The sequence below is a fragment of the Embiotoca jacksoni genome, unplaced genomic scaffold (genome assembly GCF_022577435.1).
Source record: "Embiotoca jacksoni isolate LCO1_2020_lvr unplaced genomic scaffold, fEmbJac1.0.p SCAF_27, whole genome shotgun sequence".
Lineage (NCBI taxonomy): Eukaryota > Metazoa > Chordata > Actinopteri > Embiotocidae > Embiotoca > Embiotoca jacksoni.
The window spans coordinates 5531568-5549752 of NW_027185378.1; the positions used below are offsets into that span (position 1 = coordinate 5531568).

Consider the following 18185-nt stretch of genomic DNA (forward strand, 5'->3'; position numbering starts at 1 on the left):
TTGTCTTGTACCGATAATGTACGACAGCACTCTTGTTTACTTACAGCGAGCAGCAATTAAATCTCAACGTTTCATCCGTATTTTTTTGATATCAACAGTGGATCAGATGACTCGGTGCGGTGCGAAAGGCCGGCAGGTAAGCAAGCGTCACCCGATTGCGGTGCACTCGAGATCGGAGCGTTTTAGCCTCTTTCGGCTCATTGTTTTTGCTTTTACCTCCTCCATTGAACTGCCCAGCTCGGCTCTAATCGACGTCGTTTCAAAAGGCCGAGCATAAAAAAAATAAATAAAAAAAACGATTAGTCCGTCTCGCGTGTCTTCCGTCGCCGATGAGAAGGTCGCCGACCTCCAGCCAACAGCCGCAAGCCTCCTTGTGTCAGCTCACACTCGGAGAAACGCTCTTTGTGTGTGTGTGTGTTTGTGTGTGAGGGAGCTCGAAAGAGAGGAAAAGAACGTCAAAACCGTGGTGCGGTGAGAAGGCGGGTCAGCGGAGGACATTTTTGGAGAAGTGAATGTCCGGGAGAGAGAGAGAGAGAGAGAGAGAGAGTATAATGAAGCAACACTTTGAACCGGTCACGGGTTGTGTACATACAGTTTTATTATACATTTATGTAACAAAATACAGTTTACATTACTTTACTGGAAGGCGGGCGGAGAGTGTGTCAGTAAACCAAGAGGAGAGCACTGAGAGGGGTTTCACAGGGAGGAATCCTGCATGCAAACAAACACCGATAGCTGACTCGCTCATAGAGACAATCTTGTTAAAAAGAGAACTTCGAGAAGGTTGCATTGTGTGTGTGTGTGTGTGTGTGTATCTGCAGACAAAGACGCACACACTCCACTTAGCTTGAGTCATTATCAGCTTGCGTTTCATCCAGTAAGCCATCCAAGTGTCCAGATGGTCAGAAAAGCTGCTTCAGTGCTCTCCCTCTTCCTCCCTCCCCTGCTACACACTCTCCTTTGGAAACCAAAAAAAAAAAAAAAAAAAAAAAAAGGTTATGCCAGCGATCGAGTGAAGCCAAATGAGGGAGGGGGGTGGTACAGATTGGATGTCAGGTGGATTTAACTGCGAGAGGGGCACCGCGAAGACTACAAAGCTGAATTGGGGATCAGTTGCTGCTCCTGCTTCTGTCTCTTCCTTGTTTTCTGCTTGAATGGTATGGAATTGGAATAAAAAAAAAAAAAAAGAAAAGGACAAAATTCAAGCGCGACCCGTCTCCATTATAGTGAGGGGTGACTAGTGCCAGCAGGCTCACTGCCCAGAGTCTTGATGTTCCAGTTTGGGTTGCCGTTTGTTTTTTTTTATCATCGTCTGAGAATATCCTCAAGAGATAAAATAATAATAATAAAAAAAAAAAAAGGTGCGGCGTTAAATCATCTCGGCTCGTCCCTCCGAAAAGTCCCGGCTCCGTCACGGGCTTCCACTTCTCCGGGGTCTGAATCACACATGCAGACTGGCGATGGGTGGAGGGGTGGGGTGGGTGGGGTGGGTGGGTGGGGGTTAATGGTCGGAGCTGAGGAGACGGGAGGCTTTGTGCTGCAGGTATTATCTGCAGTATAAAAGCTGCTGGAGTGGAGACAGAGGAGCTCTTTTATATTTCCCCCTCAGTAGCCGTACTTTTCGTTGAGGTGTGTGCGCCCATCTCCAGTCTGACCTAGAAGTGAGGAGAAGAGTGCGACCCAGATTAATATACAGATGCCTGTTTTTTTTTGTTATAAATAAAGTTGCGATTTACTCCAATAACGGAGTTACCGGATGCCGAACATGTGACGCGCTTGTTTGCGTCCTCCGCTTAATCACGGCGCAATTAAATGTGACCCTGAATGAGAAGGGCCGCCTGGCAGCCGTTTCAAAGTACATTTTAATTCAAGCTTATCTTATCGCTTTTGAGCGACTTTGATCTGAAAATGTGGCTGCACAAATGGATCATTAAAGTCCGTTTACTTCCTCCAGCCAGAAACAGATATTTGTTCCTCCCTGGGGGAAGAAGTTGGGGGGGGGGGAGTTGTAGTTATTAGAATAACGCGTGGCGGGGGGGGGGGGGGGGAGGGGAGGGGGGGTGTCGAGGTCACTGCGGCCGGAGAAGCGTGACCACGATGTCATAACACTATGAGTGGATCGGCGGGACCGTGACTCAGCCCGTTTTACCTGCGGGAGGCACCCACACGGAGTAATCCGGGTCGTCGTCTGGATACTGTCCCGACAGCTGCGCCGGTGGCTGCGGGGGGGACACCGGGACACAATCAATTGCAATATTAACGCGTTTGGAAATGATGCGAGCGTCGCGTGCGCTCCCCCGTGTGAGGGCCGACCTTGCTGGGGGCCCGTCGCTTTCTTCTTTTTCCTGGGGACCTTCGCTGGCTCGCCTTCGGCTTTGAACCCTGCGGAGACGCCAGGCGCAGTAACGACGGCGAATTTACTCGCAATGCAGAAGCGCAAATTCGGAAGTATGTTGATTTTACTTGAGTATTACATTTAAAAGCCGCCGGCGTTCAAAACCGCAGTACGAGAGACCAATAATAAAATCAGTAAAAACAAGATGAGGCCCCTGGACTGACTCCTCCTCTGATTCAGGCTCTGATCTGACATGAAGTCATACGAAAACCAAAATCAAATGCGGAAGAATGAGAACAAATCAACAAACGTCCTGTTTAGACTTCAACGGTGTAAAAGTGAGCCGTAGGAACAGATCAGGTGTGACTGGACTTTGAACCTTAAGTGTAAAAATAGAATTATATAAACTGGATGTAAGCATTTCACTTTCTGTATGAGGCGGCTCACACACAAACCAGTGTGCCGTTTGTATAAATTACGGATCTACTGCCACCCAGTGGCCTCAAGAAAGAAAACAAACTGTTAGTAAAATGGATAAACAGACCAGGGGAAAAAAAAAAAAAGCCTAAATGCAGAGAGGCGCCGTTTATTCATTTTTGTGATTCTAATTGTTCTGCACTTCCTCCATTAAGAAACACTTCTTATGTTTTTTTGTTTTTTTTTACCTTTGAGCTCCTGAGGCTGAACTGGCTGAGCGCTCTCTTTGGATGTGGATGCACTCGACTCTTCGGAGTCAGCGTTACTTGCCCTCTGCTCAACATCATCATCCTCCTCCTCCACATTCTCCTTGACCTCCTTCTCTTCTTCCTCTTCCTCTTCCTCCCCGCCAGGTGGAAGTTCTTTCATGTTGAAAAGCTCTGCGGGCAGGTCCTGCCGCTTGGCGGGCAACTTCTGCAAGCGAGAGGAAAACATCAGCAACGGATAACGAGAGGACCAAAGAAAGAGCGTTTAGTCGTCGGCGGTGATCGCGGCACCCACCCCGATGGTTCCCGTTTTCAGTTTGAATTTGCTTCCTCCCTTCATGGCTCCAAACAGCGGTAAGGTCTTTTTAGGCTTCTCTGACTCCGAGCTGCCAATTGAACACCAACACAGGTTGGAATTAAAAAGACATTAACTCTAAGCACGGTTAACTCCATCCATCCATTATCTATCCCCGCTTTATCCCGAACAGGAGGGGGGTGGGGGGGGGCAGCAGGAGCCAATCCCAGCTCACTTTTGGGCGAAGGTTAGGGTAAACAGCCTGGACAGGTCGCCAGCCTGTCACAGGGCCAACACTTACAGACAGACGGAAACCAAGACCGCTCACACCCGGGGGCCGTTTGTAGAACCCGTTCTCCATTTGTCCTCAAATGCGCCGACATTGAAGGGAAACTTTAACTTGTAGTTATTAGAAGGAAATAAACAAAAACAACAAAAAAAGATGATTTGGGTCAAAACCTGGGCAGCAGCGAGGGCATCTGCGCCGGCCCGCGCGAGCTCCACCAGTTTGCGCAGCCTCTGAGCGTCTTTGCGCAGGTCGGCCATGTGCACGTGAAGCTTCCGGCGCTCCACGGCGTCCACCTCCGCCCGGCCCACTCCGGTCATGAAGGCGTCCAGCGAGTCCTCGGCGGGGGACGACGAAGAGCCTGGGAGGACGGACGAGCGCAAAGTTACGAGCGCCGGTGGGGGGGGGGGGGGGCGCCCGACGCGCCGGACGGGCTGGAACGCGCCGCCGACCGCGACTCACCTCCTTTACCGGCGCTGAGCTTCGTCTGGGCGGCCGACAGCTCCTTCTCCACCTCCGACAGTTTGGCCACCTGCGGAGCAGAACAACCGGGCGGCGCAGGTACACGTCAGCGACGCCGCGGGGCGTTTTCAAAGTCGAGTCGCTCCGGCCGTCTGAGCACGCCGCCAGGTAACGAGTCAAAATGTCCGCCGCGCCCCCGAAAAGGCGCCGCGGGACTCACGTCGGGATAGTTTCATTTAAACGTGGAAATGATCCCGAAACATTTCGAAACGTGAAACATGTTCTGACGTGTGAAATAATAATAAAACAAAAACACATTTCCCTGTTTCTGAGGTCGGCACACGTCAGAGGTCTGATGGTGGATCCTTCCGTTAAAGCAGCACTCGGGTGGATTTGATTTGATCGTGTGTGTGTGTGTGTGTGTGTGTGTGTGTGTGTGTGTGTGTGTGTGTAAAAAGCAGAGCAGAAGTGTACCAGTGACTCGTAGGTCTGGGGCCGCTCCTCGATCTTCCCCGCCTTCTTCATTCGCTCTTGCCTCTTCTTCTCCACGGTGCCGGTCCGATCGAGGAAGGTGTCGTCGTCGCTGTCGTAGTAGTCCTCGTCCTCCCAGTTCTTCTTCTTGCGCTTACGGGACACTGGGGACAAACGGAAAGAAAGCTCGTTCCGACCTCCTCCGTTGCCAAAACCCCCCCCCCCCCCCCCCACCTCCCCCCCCCACCAACCTGCTTCCTGCCGCAGCAGCCCTCTGGCCTCCAGCATCCGACAGGCGTCCAGGCAGCACTGGACGGCCGCGTCCTTCTTCTTCCCCGCGTGGGTCACCTCGGCGACCAGCTGGCGGCCCAGGGCGTCGTCCACCGGCAGCCTGAGAGTTCAAAACAGCGTGAATCCTCCGCAGCTCGACGCACGCTTCACAAAAGGGAAGCTCTCGGAACGCGACGGGTTCGCGTCACTCACTTTATCCTGCAGAGCCAGGAGCCGTGACTTTTATCTTCGTACTCAAACTCCAGCTCCTCCCCTGAGGAAAAGGGAGTCGGGGAGTTCAGGATTCATGACGACGGGGAAAAAAAACAAACAACAACTAAAAGGACAGAACTGACGAGCCTGTTCACGAGTCCGGTCACCTTCTCTGTCGTAGAAGCCCTGCAGGGCCTTCTTCGGGTCCTTGAGGTAGGCGGCCTCCTGGTCCTCCTGGAACTCCGTGGAAAAGGGGTTTTCCTCGTTCTCGTCTTCCTCCGGAGCCGCTTCCTCCGCTGCCGGGTGGACGGAGGGACAGGAAAGGGGATTAACAACACGGCAACATACCAAGACGGAGCTTCGTCCTACAACCAGCAGCTCACCCATCCCCCACGAGCAGCCCGAGTCGTCCTTCGACCCTTTCCTCCGGTCCTTGTTGTTCCCGCCTTCTCCGCCATCCTCCTCCTCCTTCTTCCTCTTCCCCTCCTCCCCATCATCATCGTCGTCGTCGTCATCATCAGAGCCGTCTCCCATCATCCTCTTTTCCAGCTCCTCTTTCTGTTTGCGGGCTCGCTCCCTCAGCTCGGTCACCGTCAGATCAGACTCCTCTTCCTCGTCGAACTCTGGACCCTGCGGAGGGAGAGGGAAGCTGGAGACCTTTTTTTTTTTTTTCTTCCTTTCGATAAACCTCCTCACATCGACTGTTTGTCGGGAGACGTATTATTCATTTCTTGTTTAATTAAAAAAATAAATAACTGACATGTAAATGTATCATTTTGTATTACACGGGCGATAATGTGAGAAAAGGTTTTGAAACGGCGTCATGGGATGCTTGATGATGACTCATCAAAACATCAGTAATTCTTTTCAGCACTAACTGATTTCAAATCCCCTCAAACAATCGGAGCTTTTTATTTTTTTTTCAGCTACAGCTTCTCAATGACAATATTTGAACGGTCGGCTGATCATTTTTCAGCGGTTTCTCTTCCAGGTTTTCATTTTAATCAAGTAACTATATTATCTTTAGAATGGCTGGCAGCATCCCTCGTACATTAATCATGTCTTTTGGAGGGGGGGGGGGCTAATTGCTGGAATAACTGTTTTGAATAAATTATTCTTGGTTATTAAACCAGTGCAACAATAATAATAATTAAAAAAAATGAATAGTTAAAAACTCGGAAATGTAAAATGCCACCCTCAATTAGGGGACACGCCTCCCCCGTCGCGCACGACCGCGTGCCGTGATGACGTCAGGACGTTCACTCCCCGTCATGAGTTTTACCTGCAGGATAAAAAGCCTCGTGCTCCCGCCGAACTTTAACACGTGCCCAACGCGCAGCCTGACGTAGGTCCTGGGGGGTATCTTGTTCTTGTTCACCACGGTGCCGTGCGTGCTGCCCAGGTCGTGGATGTAGAAGCCTCTCTCCTCCCCGACGCGCTCCCCGTCCCCGTCCCCGGCCCGCCCGCGGTACTGGATGACGGCGTGGTACCTGGAGATGGAGGGGTGCTCCAGGGACACGTCGCACACGGGCAGGCGCCCGACCACGAAGTAGCTGCCGTGAGTGAGGGGCAACTTGTCCACGATGGTGCCGTTTTTCAGGATTTCGAGGGCGTAGGGGACGTCCGAGGCCGGGCCGCCCCAGGGCGGCTCCGCGTAGGGCAGAGGGGGGAAATTGCCGGCCGGGGGCCCCTTGGTAGGAAGCGCCCTCGGTTTAGCGTCGGCTTTGGTTTTGACAGGCGCCTTTTCGCCTCCAGCGTCCTCTTCTCGGCCCGTTACCGGCGTTTTGTGTTCGCCGACGGCTCCCGACGAAGTACCGGCTGCCGTGTCGACAACGTGAGTTCCGGCTGCTGTTGTTTTGAACGGAGCGGCGACGGAACTGCGTTTACTGGCGAGCGAAGGCGCTGCGAGAAGAGCCGGTTTCTTAAAATGATCCTCCTCCTCCTCCTCCTCGGCCTCGGCCTCCGGTTCCGTTTTAGGCACGTCTTTCTTCCCGGCTTCGCCTCCGTCCCCCGCGGCCGGACACTCGTCGGTTTCCATCGCGCGGTTCGAGTCTTCACCTGCGTTTCTCACGCTCAAGTCCAGCGGCAGGGAAGCGGCCATGTTTATTTGGTACGACTGTAAGAAATTCCCCGGCGTCCTCCGAAGCCTCTGGGAAACTCATACAATTGCTTTAAAAATAAATTAATAATTTTTTTAAAAAAACAACAGTGTTCCAACAAACTATTTTTAAACTACATGACACTTTTAACGGAATTTATAATTGGATCCCGGTCAAAGTTAATGGTTAGTTGCGGAACTATGCAACTCGTACAGTTGTTCACACGGGATTTTTTATCAACGAGGACACAAATACGTAGTTCCTGTGCAGCTTCCCTCTAACGTACAAGGAACCATTGGCTTCGGATATAAAACAGATGTTTTGTCCTCCTCTGGGTAACAACCGTGTTTTTAACTTGTTTATGGTTTAACTGGCTCAACACGCGCGCTAAGTATTTAACTAGTGAGCTCGTAGCTTAGTTTCCGCTCCCTCGCGAGTTGTTTGTTTGATGCGCTCTTGGATTTCCACGCAGCTCCAAACTCCAGCCGGAAACCTGAGCTTTTGTCATCTTATCTTTATTATTCGGCAGACATTCCTGTTAAATCCTGAACTTTAGAGCTTAAGCGAAGCAACGCAATTTGCTCATCCATTCGGCACATAAAGTACACTATATAGCTCCTTTTTTTTTTTTTTTTTTTTTTAAATGTATTCCATGTTATATCTGGGTTGCTTGCCAATCCCACTATCTTGTTCGAACATGACAAATAGTGCAACTGCTTTATTTATTTATTTATGTTTTACTAAAAAATGTCGCATGTATGCCAAAGTGATCATAACAAGGTTACAGGGTCTGGGACCTAAAAATGTAAATTAGTTTGTTTGTCTGGCGTTGATTAACCCTTACACACACTTTCTCTCCCCCTTTTTCCCAATTTTTAGACTCTGATCAAGTGTGAATCCAGCTTGCGTCTTTGATCGGTCGTTATGATGCGTTACTGGGGTGAGATCCCCGGACCTGCCGGGGCTCCTCCCAGTCGAAATTCCTTCGACTTGCTCCAGCGCGAGTTTCGCTCGGTGGAGATGCAGGACCCTCCCCTGCACCAGCCCTCGGCCCAGCGTCCTCGGCCCCCCACGATGCTGGACATCCCCTCGGAGCCGTGCAGCCTCACCATCCACACGGTGCAGCTGTGCCAGCACGCCCGCCGCCTCCGTGGTCTGCTGGCAGGAGCCCAGGGTCAGAGCTCCGCATCCTGTGAAGGTGGCAGCAAGCTGGAGGAGGCTGATACCAACCTGCCCCTACGTCCCCCCACCCCACCCGTCATGCCGGATGACCTGCTGCCTGTGGACACCAAAGCCCCCCGGCAGCCCTTTCAGCTCCGCCACAGTGACCCCGAGAGTGACTTCTATAAGTAAGTTTGACATTGCGGTACGCTTTTGGAATGAAATCCCTTCTACTGAGGCGACTAAATTCGAGGTCATCGATCTTCTTTCATCCCTTCTGATTCCTCCATTATTAGAGGTAAAGGTGAACCTGTCACAGAGCTCAGCTGGCCCTGCTGCAGGCAACTCCTCTATCAGTCGATAGCCACCGTCTTGGCCCACTCCGGCTTCGAGTCGGCTCAGGAGAGCGTGCTGGAGACCCTGACCGACCTGGTCCACGAGCACTACCTACGCGTTGCGCGCCTGCTGCGGGTGGCCGTGGACCGGGAGGCTCGGCTGGGAGCCACTCCCTTCCCCGACGTGGTGGAACAAGTGTTCCACGAGGTGGGCATCGGCAGCGTGCTGGCCCTGCAGCGCTTCTGGCAAGTGAAGATCAAAGACTATCACAGCTACATGCTGCAGGTGAGGCTCAGAGTGGGCGACGGGTGTTCACACAGTTGTGCTATTTGACAAGACGGTGAGATTATAGCCATCAGAGATTTCTGCTGTTTATCTCTTTCATATCTCCAGTTGTATCAGTTCAGCTGTCATTTTAATGTCATTTCTCTCATCGACTTATTGCTGAAATTATTTATTGATGGTCTATTAACAGAAAAGTAATTCTTAATTATTATTATTATTTTTTTTTTAAAGGGATTAATTAGTTGTTGTTATTAATTAGAGCCCGAGCACCGAATAGCCCCCGGTGCAAGCGGCCCCGACCTGCTGACTCCACAATCGCGAGGGCCCGCGTATCATTACTTGCAGTTTTCATATTATTCTTGATTTTCTTCTTCCAGGTCAGTAAGGATCTGTCGGAGGAATACGAGCGGCTGGTGAATCCAGAAAAAGCTCTGGAGGACTCCAAGCCCCCGAGGATCAAGGAGGAGCCCATGAGTGACATCTCCTTCCCTGTTAGCGAGGAGCCCGAGGCTGACCTGGCCTCCGGGGACCAGGCTCTGCCCATGGGGGTCTTAGGGGCCAACGCTGAGAGGCTGGCCTCGGGCCTGGATGGGGAGCATTCTCCTCATACCTCAGGTGAGATCAGCAGTCCGGATCAAATGTTACTGTGTAATCTGCATTCATTAAGTATTTTCTACGGCTGGGGTCGTTGTGTAGAAACTCCCCAGTCCAGACCTTCGGTGTTGGAAACAGTTTGTTCCCATAGGAAGCAGTTGGAGATCCTGGCTGGAGCGTTAAAACATTAGGAAATCATTGGGCCCTATTTCCACACCCGGTGGAGCACAAATCCAGGCACAGTTGCTTTTTTAGTGCAACGCAATGGTCCTTTTTTTCCGCGCTTGCTCCGATTTGCAATTTTTGTAATTTTTCACCTCGTTAAATACAAGGTCAACAACTAAATTTGCTCGTTGAGTCGTTTTAAAATCGCAGTTATAATTCCTGTTTTCCCCTTTTGCAAGGTGGAGGCGGAGCCAACAACTCCCCTCTGTGGCCTCAGGTCAAAATGGAGCCGCAGGATGGCGAGGAGGGCCAGGGGGCCGGCCACCACCACCACCACCACCACCATCACCACCATCACCACCACCACGGGGTCCTCGGCGGGGACGTGTTCGAGGAGGGGGGGCCCATGTCCACCATGAGCGAGTCGGGCGGAGCCATGGCGCCCTCGCCGGGAGGGGCGGTGTCCGACGGCAGCTACGCCTCGCACTCGCCCGACTCTCTGATGGGGACGTCGCCCGTCTTCAACCAGAGACCCAAGAAACGCATGAAAAAGATGTGAAGTCCAGTTTGCGGATGCGAGAAGCTCAGAAAAACGTGACTGTGAACTCACCAGCTCGTCTTCCACACGAGTTCTCCTGCAATGAAAAAAACAAAAACAAGAGTCTGACTTTAAAAACAAAAAAAGTGGTGGAGCGCAGCTGCTGCACAACGTAATCTGACATTAAACACTAATGTCATTAAAGAACTGATTTTGTAGTTTTTCCTTTTTGTTTCTTAGAATATAGTTTCGTTCCAATAGCTGTTGATGCTAAATATATGCATGGAGTTTATCATCAAAAGAATAAACATCATTTGAGGCATCACTTGTATTAATTTCAGTCATTGAGTGTTTTCCAGAAAAAATATACAGGGGAGTCTCACAATTAGCCAAATGAATTGAAGAATGGGAAAAAATTAAGAGGTCCAAAAGCAAATCATCTATTTAAACAGCTTAATAATTCAGCAGCACGGTTTGTTTTCCAAAGCTATTAAGGCTCTTTCTCCTCACGTACCAATTACTGCCTCTTCCATTAATTCTGATTAAAAGATGCTCCACCAAGAAAGAGCGAATACTCTTTTCCTCCTGATGCTGAATATTATAATGTATTTTCAACTCCTTGTTTTCTTTCTGCAGTACGCTTTATGTAGCCCAACACAATGGAACAAGAGACAGACACACACACACACACACACACACACGCGCACACGCATTTCATACACCTGTCAACCTGAAGCTGCTCCGCTAAATCAGCATCTGTTTCAGTAATGAGGCAAAGCTGTGAATGCAACACCAGAGGCAATTATGGCCTGGTTGTCTGCATCGCGAAGGCAACATCAATCCAACCTTAATGGCAAATTAATTACAGCACGCATAATTTTGCATGTTGAATGAGCCGGCCCGGTTTGAATACACGCGATTTTCTTTTGTGTAGGCTTTGCTCAGTTTCACAATTAGGCAGGTCGTTTTCTGCCTACATGTGAAGTGCTGACGGGGGTCCTAGGTATCGATATTCAATTAGCTGCATTTATGTCGGGTTTTTTTTTTTTTTTTTTTTTTTTTTTGCAGCGCAACTTAAAAATAGGTTTAAATTGCAATGCCGTGTGACCCGGGTGGCAGTTTGGAGCAGCTGCAAACCAAAGGCCGTCGGCTATTCCAGACGTAGGAGGGAAAAAGGCTCCCCTTGTTGATGCTAATTGCTGGAAGCGGCGTCACCTGGCTCTGTGAGCAGTCCTGGATTATTTCCTCCTCTGACATTCTGTTGCTGAAACTCCACAGTTGCAGCATCAACAATGACATCGTCGCTGCCAAGATGAAACCCTGTGCCAGGTGTAGGGAATGAGATGTGCCCGGTGCTTTCTTTCAAGAGACTGACACACAATTAACTCCTCTCAATCCCATTATTTTCCAAATTGAAGACGCACCTTTTGTTAATATGTTAAACGGCGTGTATCAGCGTAAGAAACGCTCAAGAAGTGAGGAGTATTTATGAAGCCTTTTGCACGTTTGTTCCGTGCAAACTCCTCATTTCTATAAATCTCTACGCCCGAGGTGGGCGGTGCAGAGTCAGCACGACCCACACAGCCCCAAAACAGGCATGAAAGTTACGTGTGCCATAGTCACGCTACGGACTGCGTTTGTACATGAACAATAATATGTACAACGAATCTAATTCTGTGATTTGACCTCATTATGTCTGTTGATTGTTGAGGCTCACCTTGGCCAACAGCTGGACTGATGTGGTACAGAGTTTTTCTCTGAATGCCACTTTTGAAGAGCTTCTGGGAAAAGCGGACATCATGTGTAGGAAGTGTGCTCAACATCACCAAGTGGGTTATTTATTTAGCAAATCTTGCATCTTTCGCGAAGTACGTCCTCTATATATCTCTGTGAGCAAAGCTGGATGTGTTGATCTTCTGATGGTGTGATCATTTTCGGTCGTGTTTTGGATAGAACTGATCGAGTCGCCACAAACTGCTTTAGAGCTCCTGTTAGAAACCTTAACTGCAGCTGTAGTTTGATGCTGAGAAAGCTCCTCTTTGCTTTGAATAACAACCTGACTTTTTAAACTTGAAATTAATTCTGATTCCATGATCACATGCTACTTTGACGGCATTGTTCTGCTGGAAATGTGAGGCACAGCCGTATTTAGAACAAGGGAACGATGGCTGCAGGTTGATCAAAGAAGACTGACGAGTCAATCAAATCCACCTGAGTGTCATTAAACCTGATTATTCCCACGTTTACAGATTTTACAAACAGAAGTTGATCTCGACCAAAGTTACAGAAGTTGCAGCTCAACAGGGAAAAACTGTAGAAACGAGAAGATGGAATTTTATATTAAAAAGACTTTTCGAAGGTTTGATCTTGCCTCCCAACTTTCCGACTCCTGGAGCTTCATCTTAGCTTCAGATAAACTTTTCAATAGAGGAGGGAACTTTCAAAGGTCAGAGGAGGAGTGATTACAGCGCGGCTAAATTATTTCAATGTATAGACGGGAAACTCTTTAAAGAAAGACACAAAACGTTTCTAGCTTAGTATTCAGTCTAAATTAATGGAACGTGATCTGTTAGGTACCGTTTCAAAATAATATATCAGCATGTATCTACCATCTAAAAATATACATATATATATATATATATATATATATATATATATATATATATATATAAACACAGGGCACAAACATCCTGTTCTGAGTTTTGTTTATTGCTTTTATGGCTCACTTAAAAGTCTACCAGTGAAATAACATCTGTGGCCATGTGACTATTCACACTAAAATGATTTTGAAGTTCATCATAATAAATATATAAAAGCTGAACTTACAAACTCTTGTAAAGTAAATCTAGAGCCTGGAAATTGTAAAAGTTTGTAATAGTCACTGCTGGGACCTGCAGGATTAAAGGGGTTAACGCAGCTCTTTTTATATCCAAGCTGCGCCACCGTGACCCTTCAGTTTGTCAACAGCTGCTGAGTTGCTTTACGCTGGAGAGAAAAGGTGTAATTACAAAAATGTCAAGATGCTTTTTGAGCCGGGGTCTCTGAGTGGGGCCACAGCACGCCAAGAGCTGGAGAAAGGACCCAACAAATGATTAATTACTGTCGTACATGCAAAGCCATTCATTTAGCATGAAATTTAATCTCTCCAGCCGAGATGCGAGTTTGTGAGCAGAATGAAGAATATGTTTAATTTTTGCACAATGAGCTCAGAGAGTCCTCCGGGGCACCCGTTTGTATGGTTTTCAACGAATCCCAAGAAAAGTGGAAATGAGACACTCAGCCTAAAGTAGTCATCAAATGATTCCTCAGAATTCTATTTACTGTGATCGCAGAGGAGATGCTGTACAAACGGGGGACAAATAATAAATTACGAGACGAGATGATGGTATCAACAGAAAGATGAATTGCCAGACATATGAAATGTGACAGTTACAAAGGGCCCTCTGCTCCTCATGCCACTGTTGTGCCCCAGAGATGAAGGAATTGATTGCACAGCGTCAAGAGTCACAGTCTGAATCAATCAATGGATATTTTCTCTTGGGTGATGTGAAATGATGCAAGAAGTGACGCAGACCTGTCACATTTGGACTCCATCCATCCGTCCATAGCTTCATTTTTTTTTGTTTTTGTTTGGAAAAGGGCAAAAATATATATAATTAGAAAATCAGACCTGCACGTGTTAGTGTAATGGGACTCATGAGAAAGCGGAAGTCGAGTGAAACACATGTTGCCGCTCAGTGAAAAATGAATGTGTGTAGTCAACAATCTCACATCAGTGGTAAGTATAAACAAATACATGAATTTACTCATGTACTGTAGTAAGCACAGAATCTGAGGTACTTTATGTTTTTTAAGCTGCTTTATACTTATACTCAACTACATTTCAGCACATATTGCCTTAAATAACTTAATAGAGCAGCAGCTACTTTTAGAATGTACAGTACAATGCATTGTTGTTGTGACTATAATTGTAATGTGAATGGGAAGAATTGACCAGCATTCAGGCAGTGATTTCTTTTTCTCCCAAAAAATGAATTACATTCATTTAGAACAAAAAAAAAAGAAAAAAAAGGCAATCCTCCACTTTCCCACATAACCCCAAAAACATAACACAGACCTTCTATACCCTGTCACTTCCTGTCTGTAGCCAATCAGGGAGGTTCTCTGGAATTAGCGCCGCTTAGACACTTAGAACCAGGTGGAATTCATCTGTAATAAACTTTTTTACAACAATATTTGTTAAATGTACCTACAAAGAGGCACAATCAAACCGCAAGTAAAATGTCACTCAAGTAAACATTCCCCTATTAAGACTCAATACAAGTGAGCAAACATTTCTCAAATATCACAAGTTCCCAGCTCGTATAAATGTTGATCAAATAAGCGAGAGAAATGTGCACCTTCCTTTTTGCATTCACATCAACACAGTGTCAAGTAAATTACATATTGAGAATGGAGGAAGTATGACATTTATTAATTATTATAAAAGCAAGTATTTCCAGATGTAAATACAGCTACCACTGAAGACTAATGTGTCCTCCATACTCCTAAGGGGGCTTGATTTAGGTAACAAAAGGTAAAACAATTCAATATTTGTCTATTTGTAAGTCCAAAAGTAAATATAAATAAATCAGTATAACTTTATTATACTCGATCCGAAGTGTGGATGGTCAAACAGCGATGTTGAGTTGGTGGATGATGGGATGCATCGATGTGATCTCTAATCTGAGGAGCTGTTAATTAGTGATTTCTGAGGCTGGTATCTGGAATAAACTTTTCCGCTGCAGCAGACGTCACTCTTGGTGTTTCTCTCCTGGGACGCTCCCAGTGAGAGCCATCATCACCACGGCGTTTGATGTTTTCTTTTGTGACTGCAACTGAAGAAACCTTTTAAAAATCTGACAATCTAACATTCACACACACACTTTCATTATAGTGAACTCAAAAAGTTCAGTAACTCAACTGTTTCTTTCCAGCTTTGCTTTAATCCCACCAAAAAAAAAAAAAAAACGGTCTTACACGTTTTGTGTCTGTAACTGAGTGCAGCACCGTGAATGCCTTCAAGGAGAGACCGTCTGGAAATGTGTGCCGTTATCACCGTATTCAATCATGTCGTTTCTACCTCACCTGCCAGAAACAGCTATAAGCACTGTTGCCATCTGACGGTTGTATTTTACTGGCATAACCATCACTTGTGAACATTTTAACGAAAGTAACAACTGAAGGAACTTTGAAGTTAAATGATCTCCATCTCCACCAGTTAGCAACAGTATGCTACATTCCTATTGATGATTCAGTGTTAAAATCATAAAAACATGAAATACCACGCAATATACATAAAAGGGGACATTTTTGTGCATCATTTATTCATTGTGTGACGGCCCAGGCCGCCAGCTCTTCCTTCCTGTTTTGCTCCCTGTGTTTTCTCTCGTAGGTGACGTCTCCACCCACTCGCGGTGCTGACGTGGTCTGCTTGACCCCGTCCCTTTGCCTTGCTGCCACGGTTTCCGGTGTGGTTGTGGGGCTCCGCCTGCCCTGGATTGGTGATCAGCTGCACCTGAGAGGAAGAGGATAAAGCCAGGCTTCCTCATCGTCGGCTTAGTAGTGTTAAGTGTGGTTTTCTTGTCAAAACTCTAGCTGGTAATGTTGATGGTTGGTTTATTGGAGAAACAAACGTGATTTGGGAGGCCCATGGTAACTGTTGGTAGTGTGTGTTGAGTTAATGCTTGTTTTCTTGGTAAAGTAGTGGGTTGTGTTTCGTGAGGTCATTTGGTTGCAGTTGTGGGTGGTGTGCTCATGCAGAATAAATCCATTCTAGTCGGAGCGTTGTTGAGTTGTTCATTTGTTTTTGCACAGTTTGTGGTGTTTTTTTTTTTTTTTTTTTCTCATTAACGTGTTAATTTAATCCAGTTTAACTTTATTATGGCTTGAATGAGCTGGTCATAACGATTGCACTGTACTCGTAAGGAGCTTGAATGCAGATCTTTTAGATTCACTGGAGCTGTTTTTTCATTGTTACATTGTATGTTTTACTAAAGTAGCTTAATGGTTCTTTCACCTCTGTGGAACACAATCATTGTGACGGCCACTGCCTTAGCAAGGCCGTGTGTGTGTTTCCTCGCAGGTACCTGTTGGATGGGGGTTAATCACAACAACTGGGAACACCTTGCCAGTCTTTCCAGGAGTATCCACACAGCTGACACACTGATCAGACTGACAAACATCTCGCACTCAAGTATGTTTTGTTGGTTTACTTTCTTACAGTGCCGTTTGTTATTTCTGTAGTCCGACTGTGTGTATGTCCTGTTTTTGTCGTTGGCTTGTGAGCCGGTTCTGACAGTCTGTACTCTGGATTAACAAGATGAAATCTAAGGGTTTGCAAAGTAGAAGAAACACATTTCTGTTAAATTCAATTACATTTGTTTTTATCTCTCAGTCTTTTGTGCAGCTCTTGGAGATTTGTTTGAAGGGGTAACAAAGTTTAAGAACTGCTGCTTTACAGATTACGCAAACAAAATGATCCGAGATACAACTGAGGGTGAGAGAACCTCTGATCTCTTTGCGCTTCCAGTCCTTTTTAAATCTGATCAAAAGCAAATCAAAGCCTTTTGGCCAGTTGTTTCTGCCCTCAGCCAAGCCTTGCAGGCAGACTTTCAACACGGGTCCCACCTCCATCAGGGTGACTGGCAGACACTAACACAATACCATAACCACATGTAAAAGCAGCTGATTGGTGGTAGCTCTGTCGAGAGGCAGTATCCAGCATGGTCCATTTCCATGTAGCCCTCTGTAATGTGCTTTCATATGATAGCTTTCATCTTTATAGAATAAAGTCGGCTCTGAAAATGAGCCACTCCGCAGCAAATCCATTTTACTGGAAACAATATTGGTCCTTGGAAATGACACATTGCTTGTGAAGCAGTGTAGCATTCTCATTCCTTCAGTGACAATTATTCATCCTTCCTTTGGAGGGCAGTCTCGCACTATACAACAACTGCAGCTGGACTATTGCCTCTTCTTTTCTGTGCATGCTTTTTGCGTTCTCCCAGTTACCACAGAGACGTGGACACTCCCAAGCTTTTGGAGGGAGCACTAGGTTTATGGCATCACAGTGCTGCTGAAGTTACCGACTGAATAGATTTCCTCAACACATGGCAATAATTAACTAGCTGTTGCATGCTCATGTCTCTGGATGCCCGGTTTGGGAAGCATCTAAGAAGCACTGCAATATCAAACCAAACAAGAGCAGAGGGCACAATCAGTTGGATTTGTTCATCAACAGGATATTGAAATATTTCTGCAGGCTTGTCACTTCACAGGATCACTGACGCTGCCTGTGATTTTAGTTTACATTCCACTTTATTTATAGATGCACCTAAGGAATCTGTCTTCCAGCCCTAGTTGCTTGTCAGTCGTGACATCCAATTGTTTGCTACCTTTGTCTACCTTTGCAGCATGAGGACAGCGGTGACCAATTAGGGGGAGGTGACTGCATACAGCTGGCAGCAAATGCACACAAAAATAACCCCACAATTTTCTCATTTCATTCCACCATAACTGATATGGCTGCGGGTAATGTATTCACATCAGGGGCTGAGAGCACTTTAGATGGTGGTATTGATATTGTAAAGAAGCTTTCAATCCCTTCCCACATCATCTGATGTACAGTACATGCTCCTATTAAACTGCCTTAAATTTAAAACATGCCAGAAAATGGCAAATTGCTTTTGCAGGGCTAAAAAGACTGTAATTTTGTATTCATCCGTTTACAATCACATGTTTTTGTTCTTTATTCTCTGGGCTGAAGATTGTCAAAGCCCGACACTTTGGAAACCCCCTCAAATACAAAATGATCTTAAAAAAAAAAAAAGCCTGAAAAAGGAAATGTCAGTAGATTTTAATAACCGTACAATTATTCTTTGTCTTACTGCAGGGGATAATTACGGTCAAGGTTGTGAAACCAAAGGTGTCTTTAAACCTGTAGATTCGGGT

The 18185-nt window shown here is 46.9% G+C and overlaps 2 protein-coding genes across 4 annotated transcripts; one reads left to right on the forward strand and one right to left on the reverse strand.

The window, feature by feature from the left end:
* Positions 1-580: 580 nt before the first annotated feature.
* slc4a1ap (solute carrier family 4 member 1 adaptor protein) lies at positions 581-7126 on the reverse strand. Its single transcript, XM_069160941.1, is given in 13 exon segments — positions 581-1655; positions 2150-2382; positions 3001-3226; positions 3314-3404; positions 3773-3801; positions 3803-3960; positions 4062-4131; positions 4536-4696; positions 4784-4923; positions 5016-5076; positions 5183-5311; positions 5399-5645; positions 6298-7126. Coding segments are annotated over 13 exon segments (2427 nt in total). The 5' UTR covers positions 7117-7126; the 3' UTR covers positions 581-1592.
* On the forward strand, positions 3221-10515 carry supt7l (SPT7 like, STAGA complex subunit gamma). Of its 3 annotated transcripts, none has more exons than XM_069160945.1 (5): positions 3221-3372; positions 7994-8463; positions 8572-8896; positions 9274-9511; positions 9895-10515. In XM_069160945.1, exons 2-5 carry the CDS (start codon positions 8039-8041, stop codon positions 10212-10214), a joined length of 1308 nt encoding a protein of 435 aa, XP_069017046.1. In that variant the 5' UTR covers positions 3221-3372; positions 7994-8038; the 3' UTR covers positions 10215-10515. The 3 variants fall into 3 exon arrangements, with proteins under 3 accessions (XP_069017046.1, XP_069017045.1, XP_069017044.1); XM_069160944.1 differs by lacking the exon at positions 3221-3372 and adding an exon at positions 6484-6573; XM_069160943.1 differs by lacking the exon at positions 3221-3372 and adding an exon at positions 7118-7449.
* The last annotated feature ends 7670 nt before the right edge of the window (positions 10516-18185 follow it).

Coding starts and splice junctions, on each gene's coding strand:
- supt7l (XM_069160945.1), top strand. CDS start 8,039: ATGATGCGTTACTGGGGTGAGATCCCCGGACCTGCCGGGGCTCCTCCC. Junction 8,897..9,273: donor ATCACAGCTACATGCTGCAG/GTGAGGCTCAGA, acceptor TTCTTCTTCCAG/GTCAGTAAGGATCTGTCGGA. Junction 9,512..9,894: donor GCATTCTCCTCATACCTCAG/GTGAGATCAGCA, acceptor CCCTTTTGCAAG/GTGGAGGCGGAGCCAACAAC.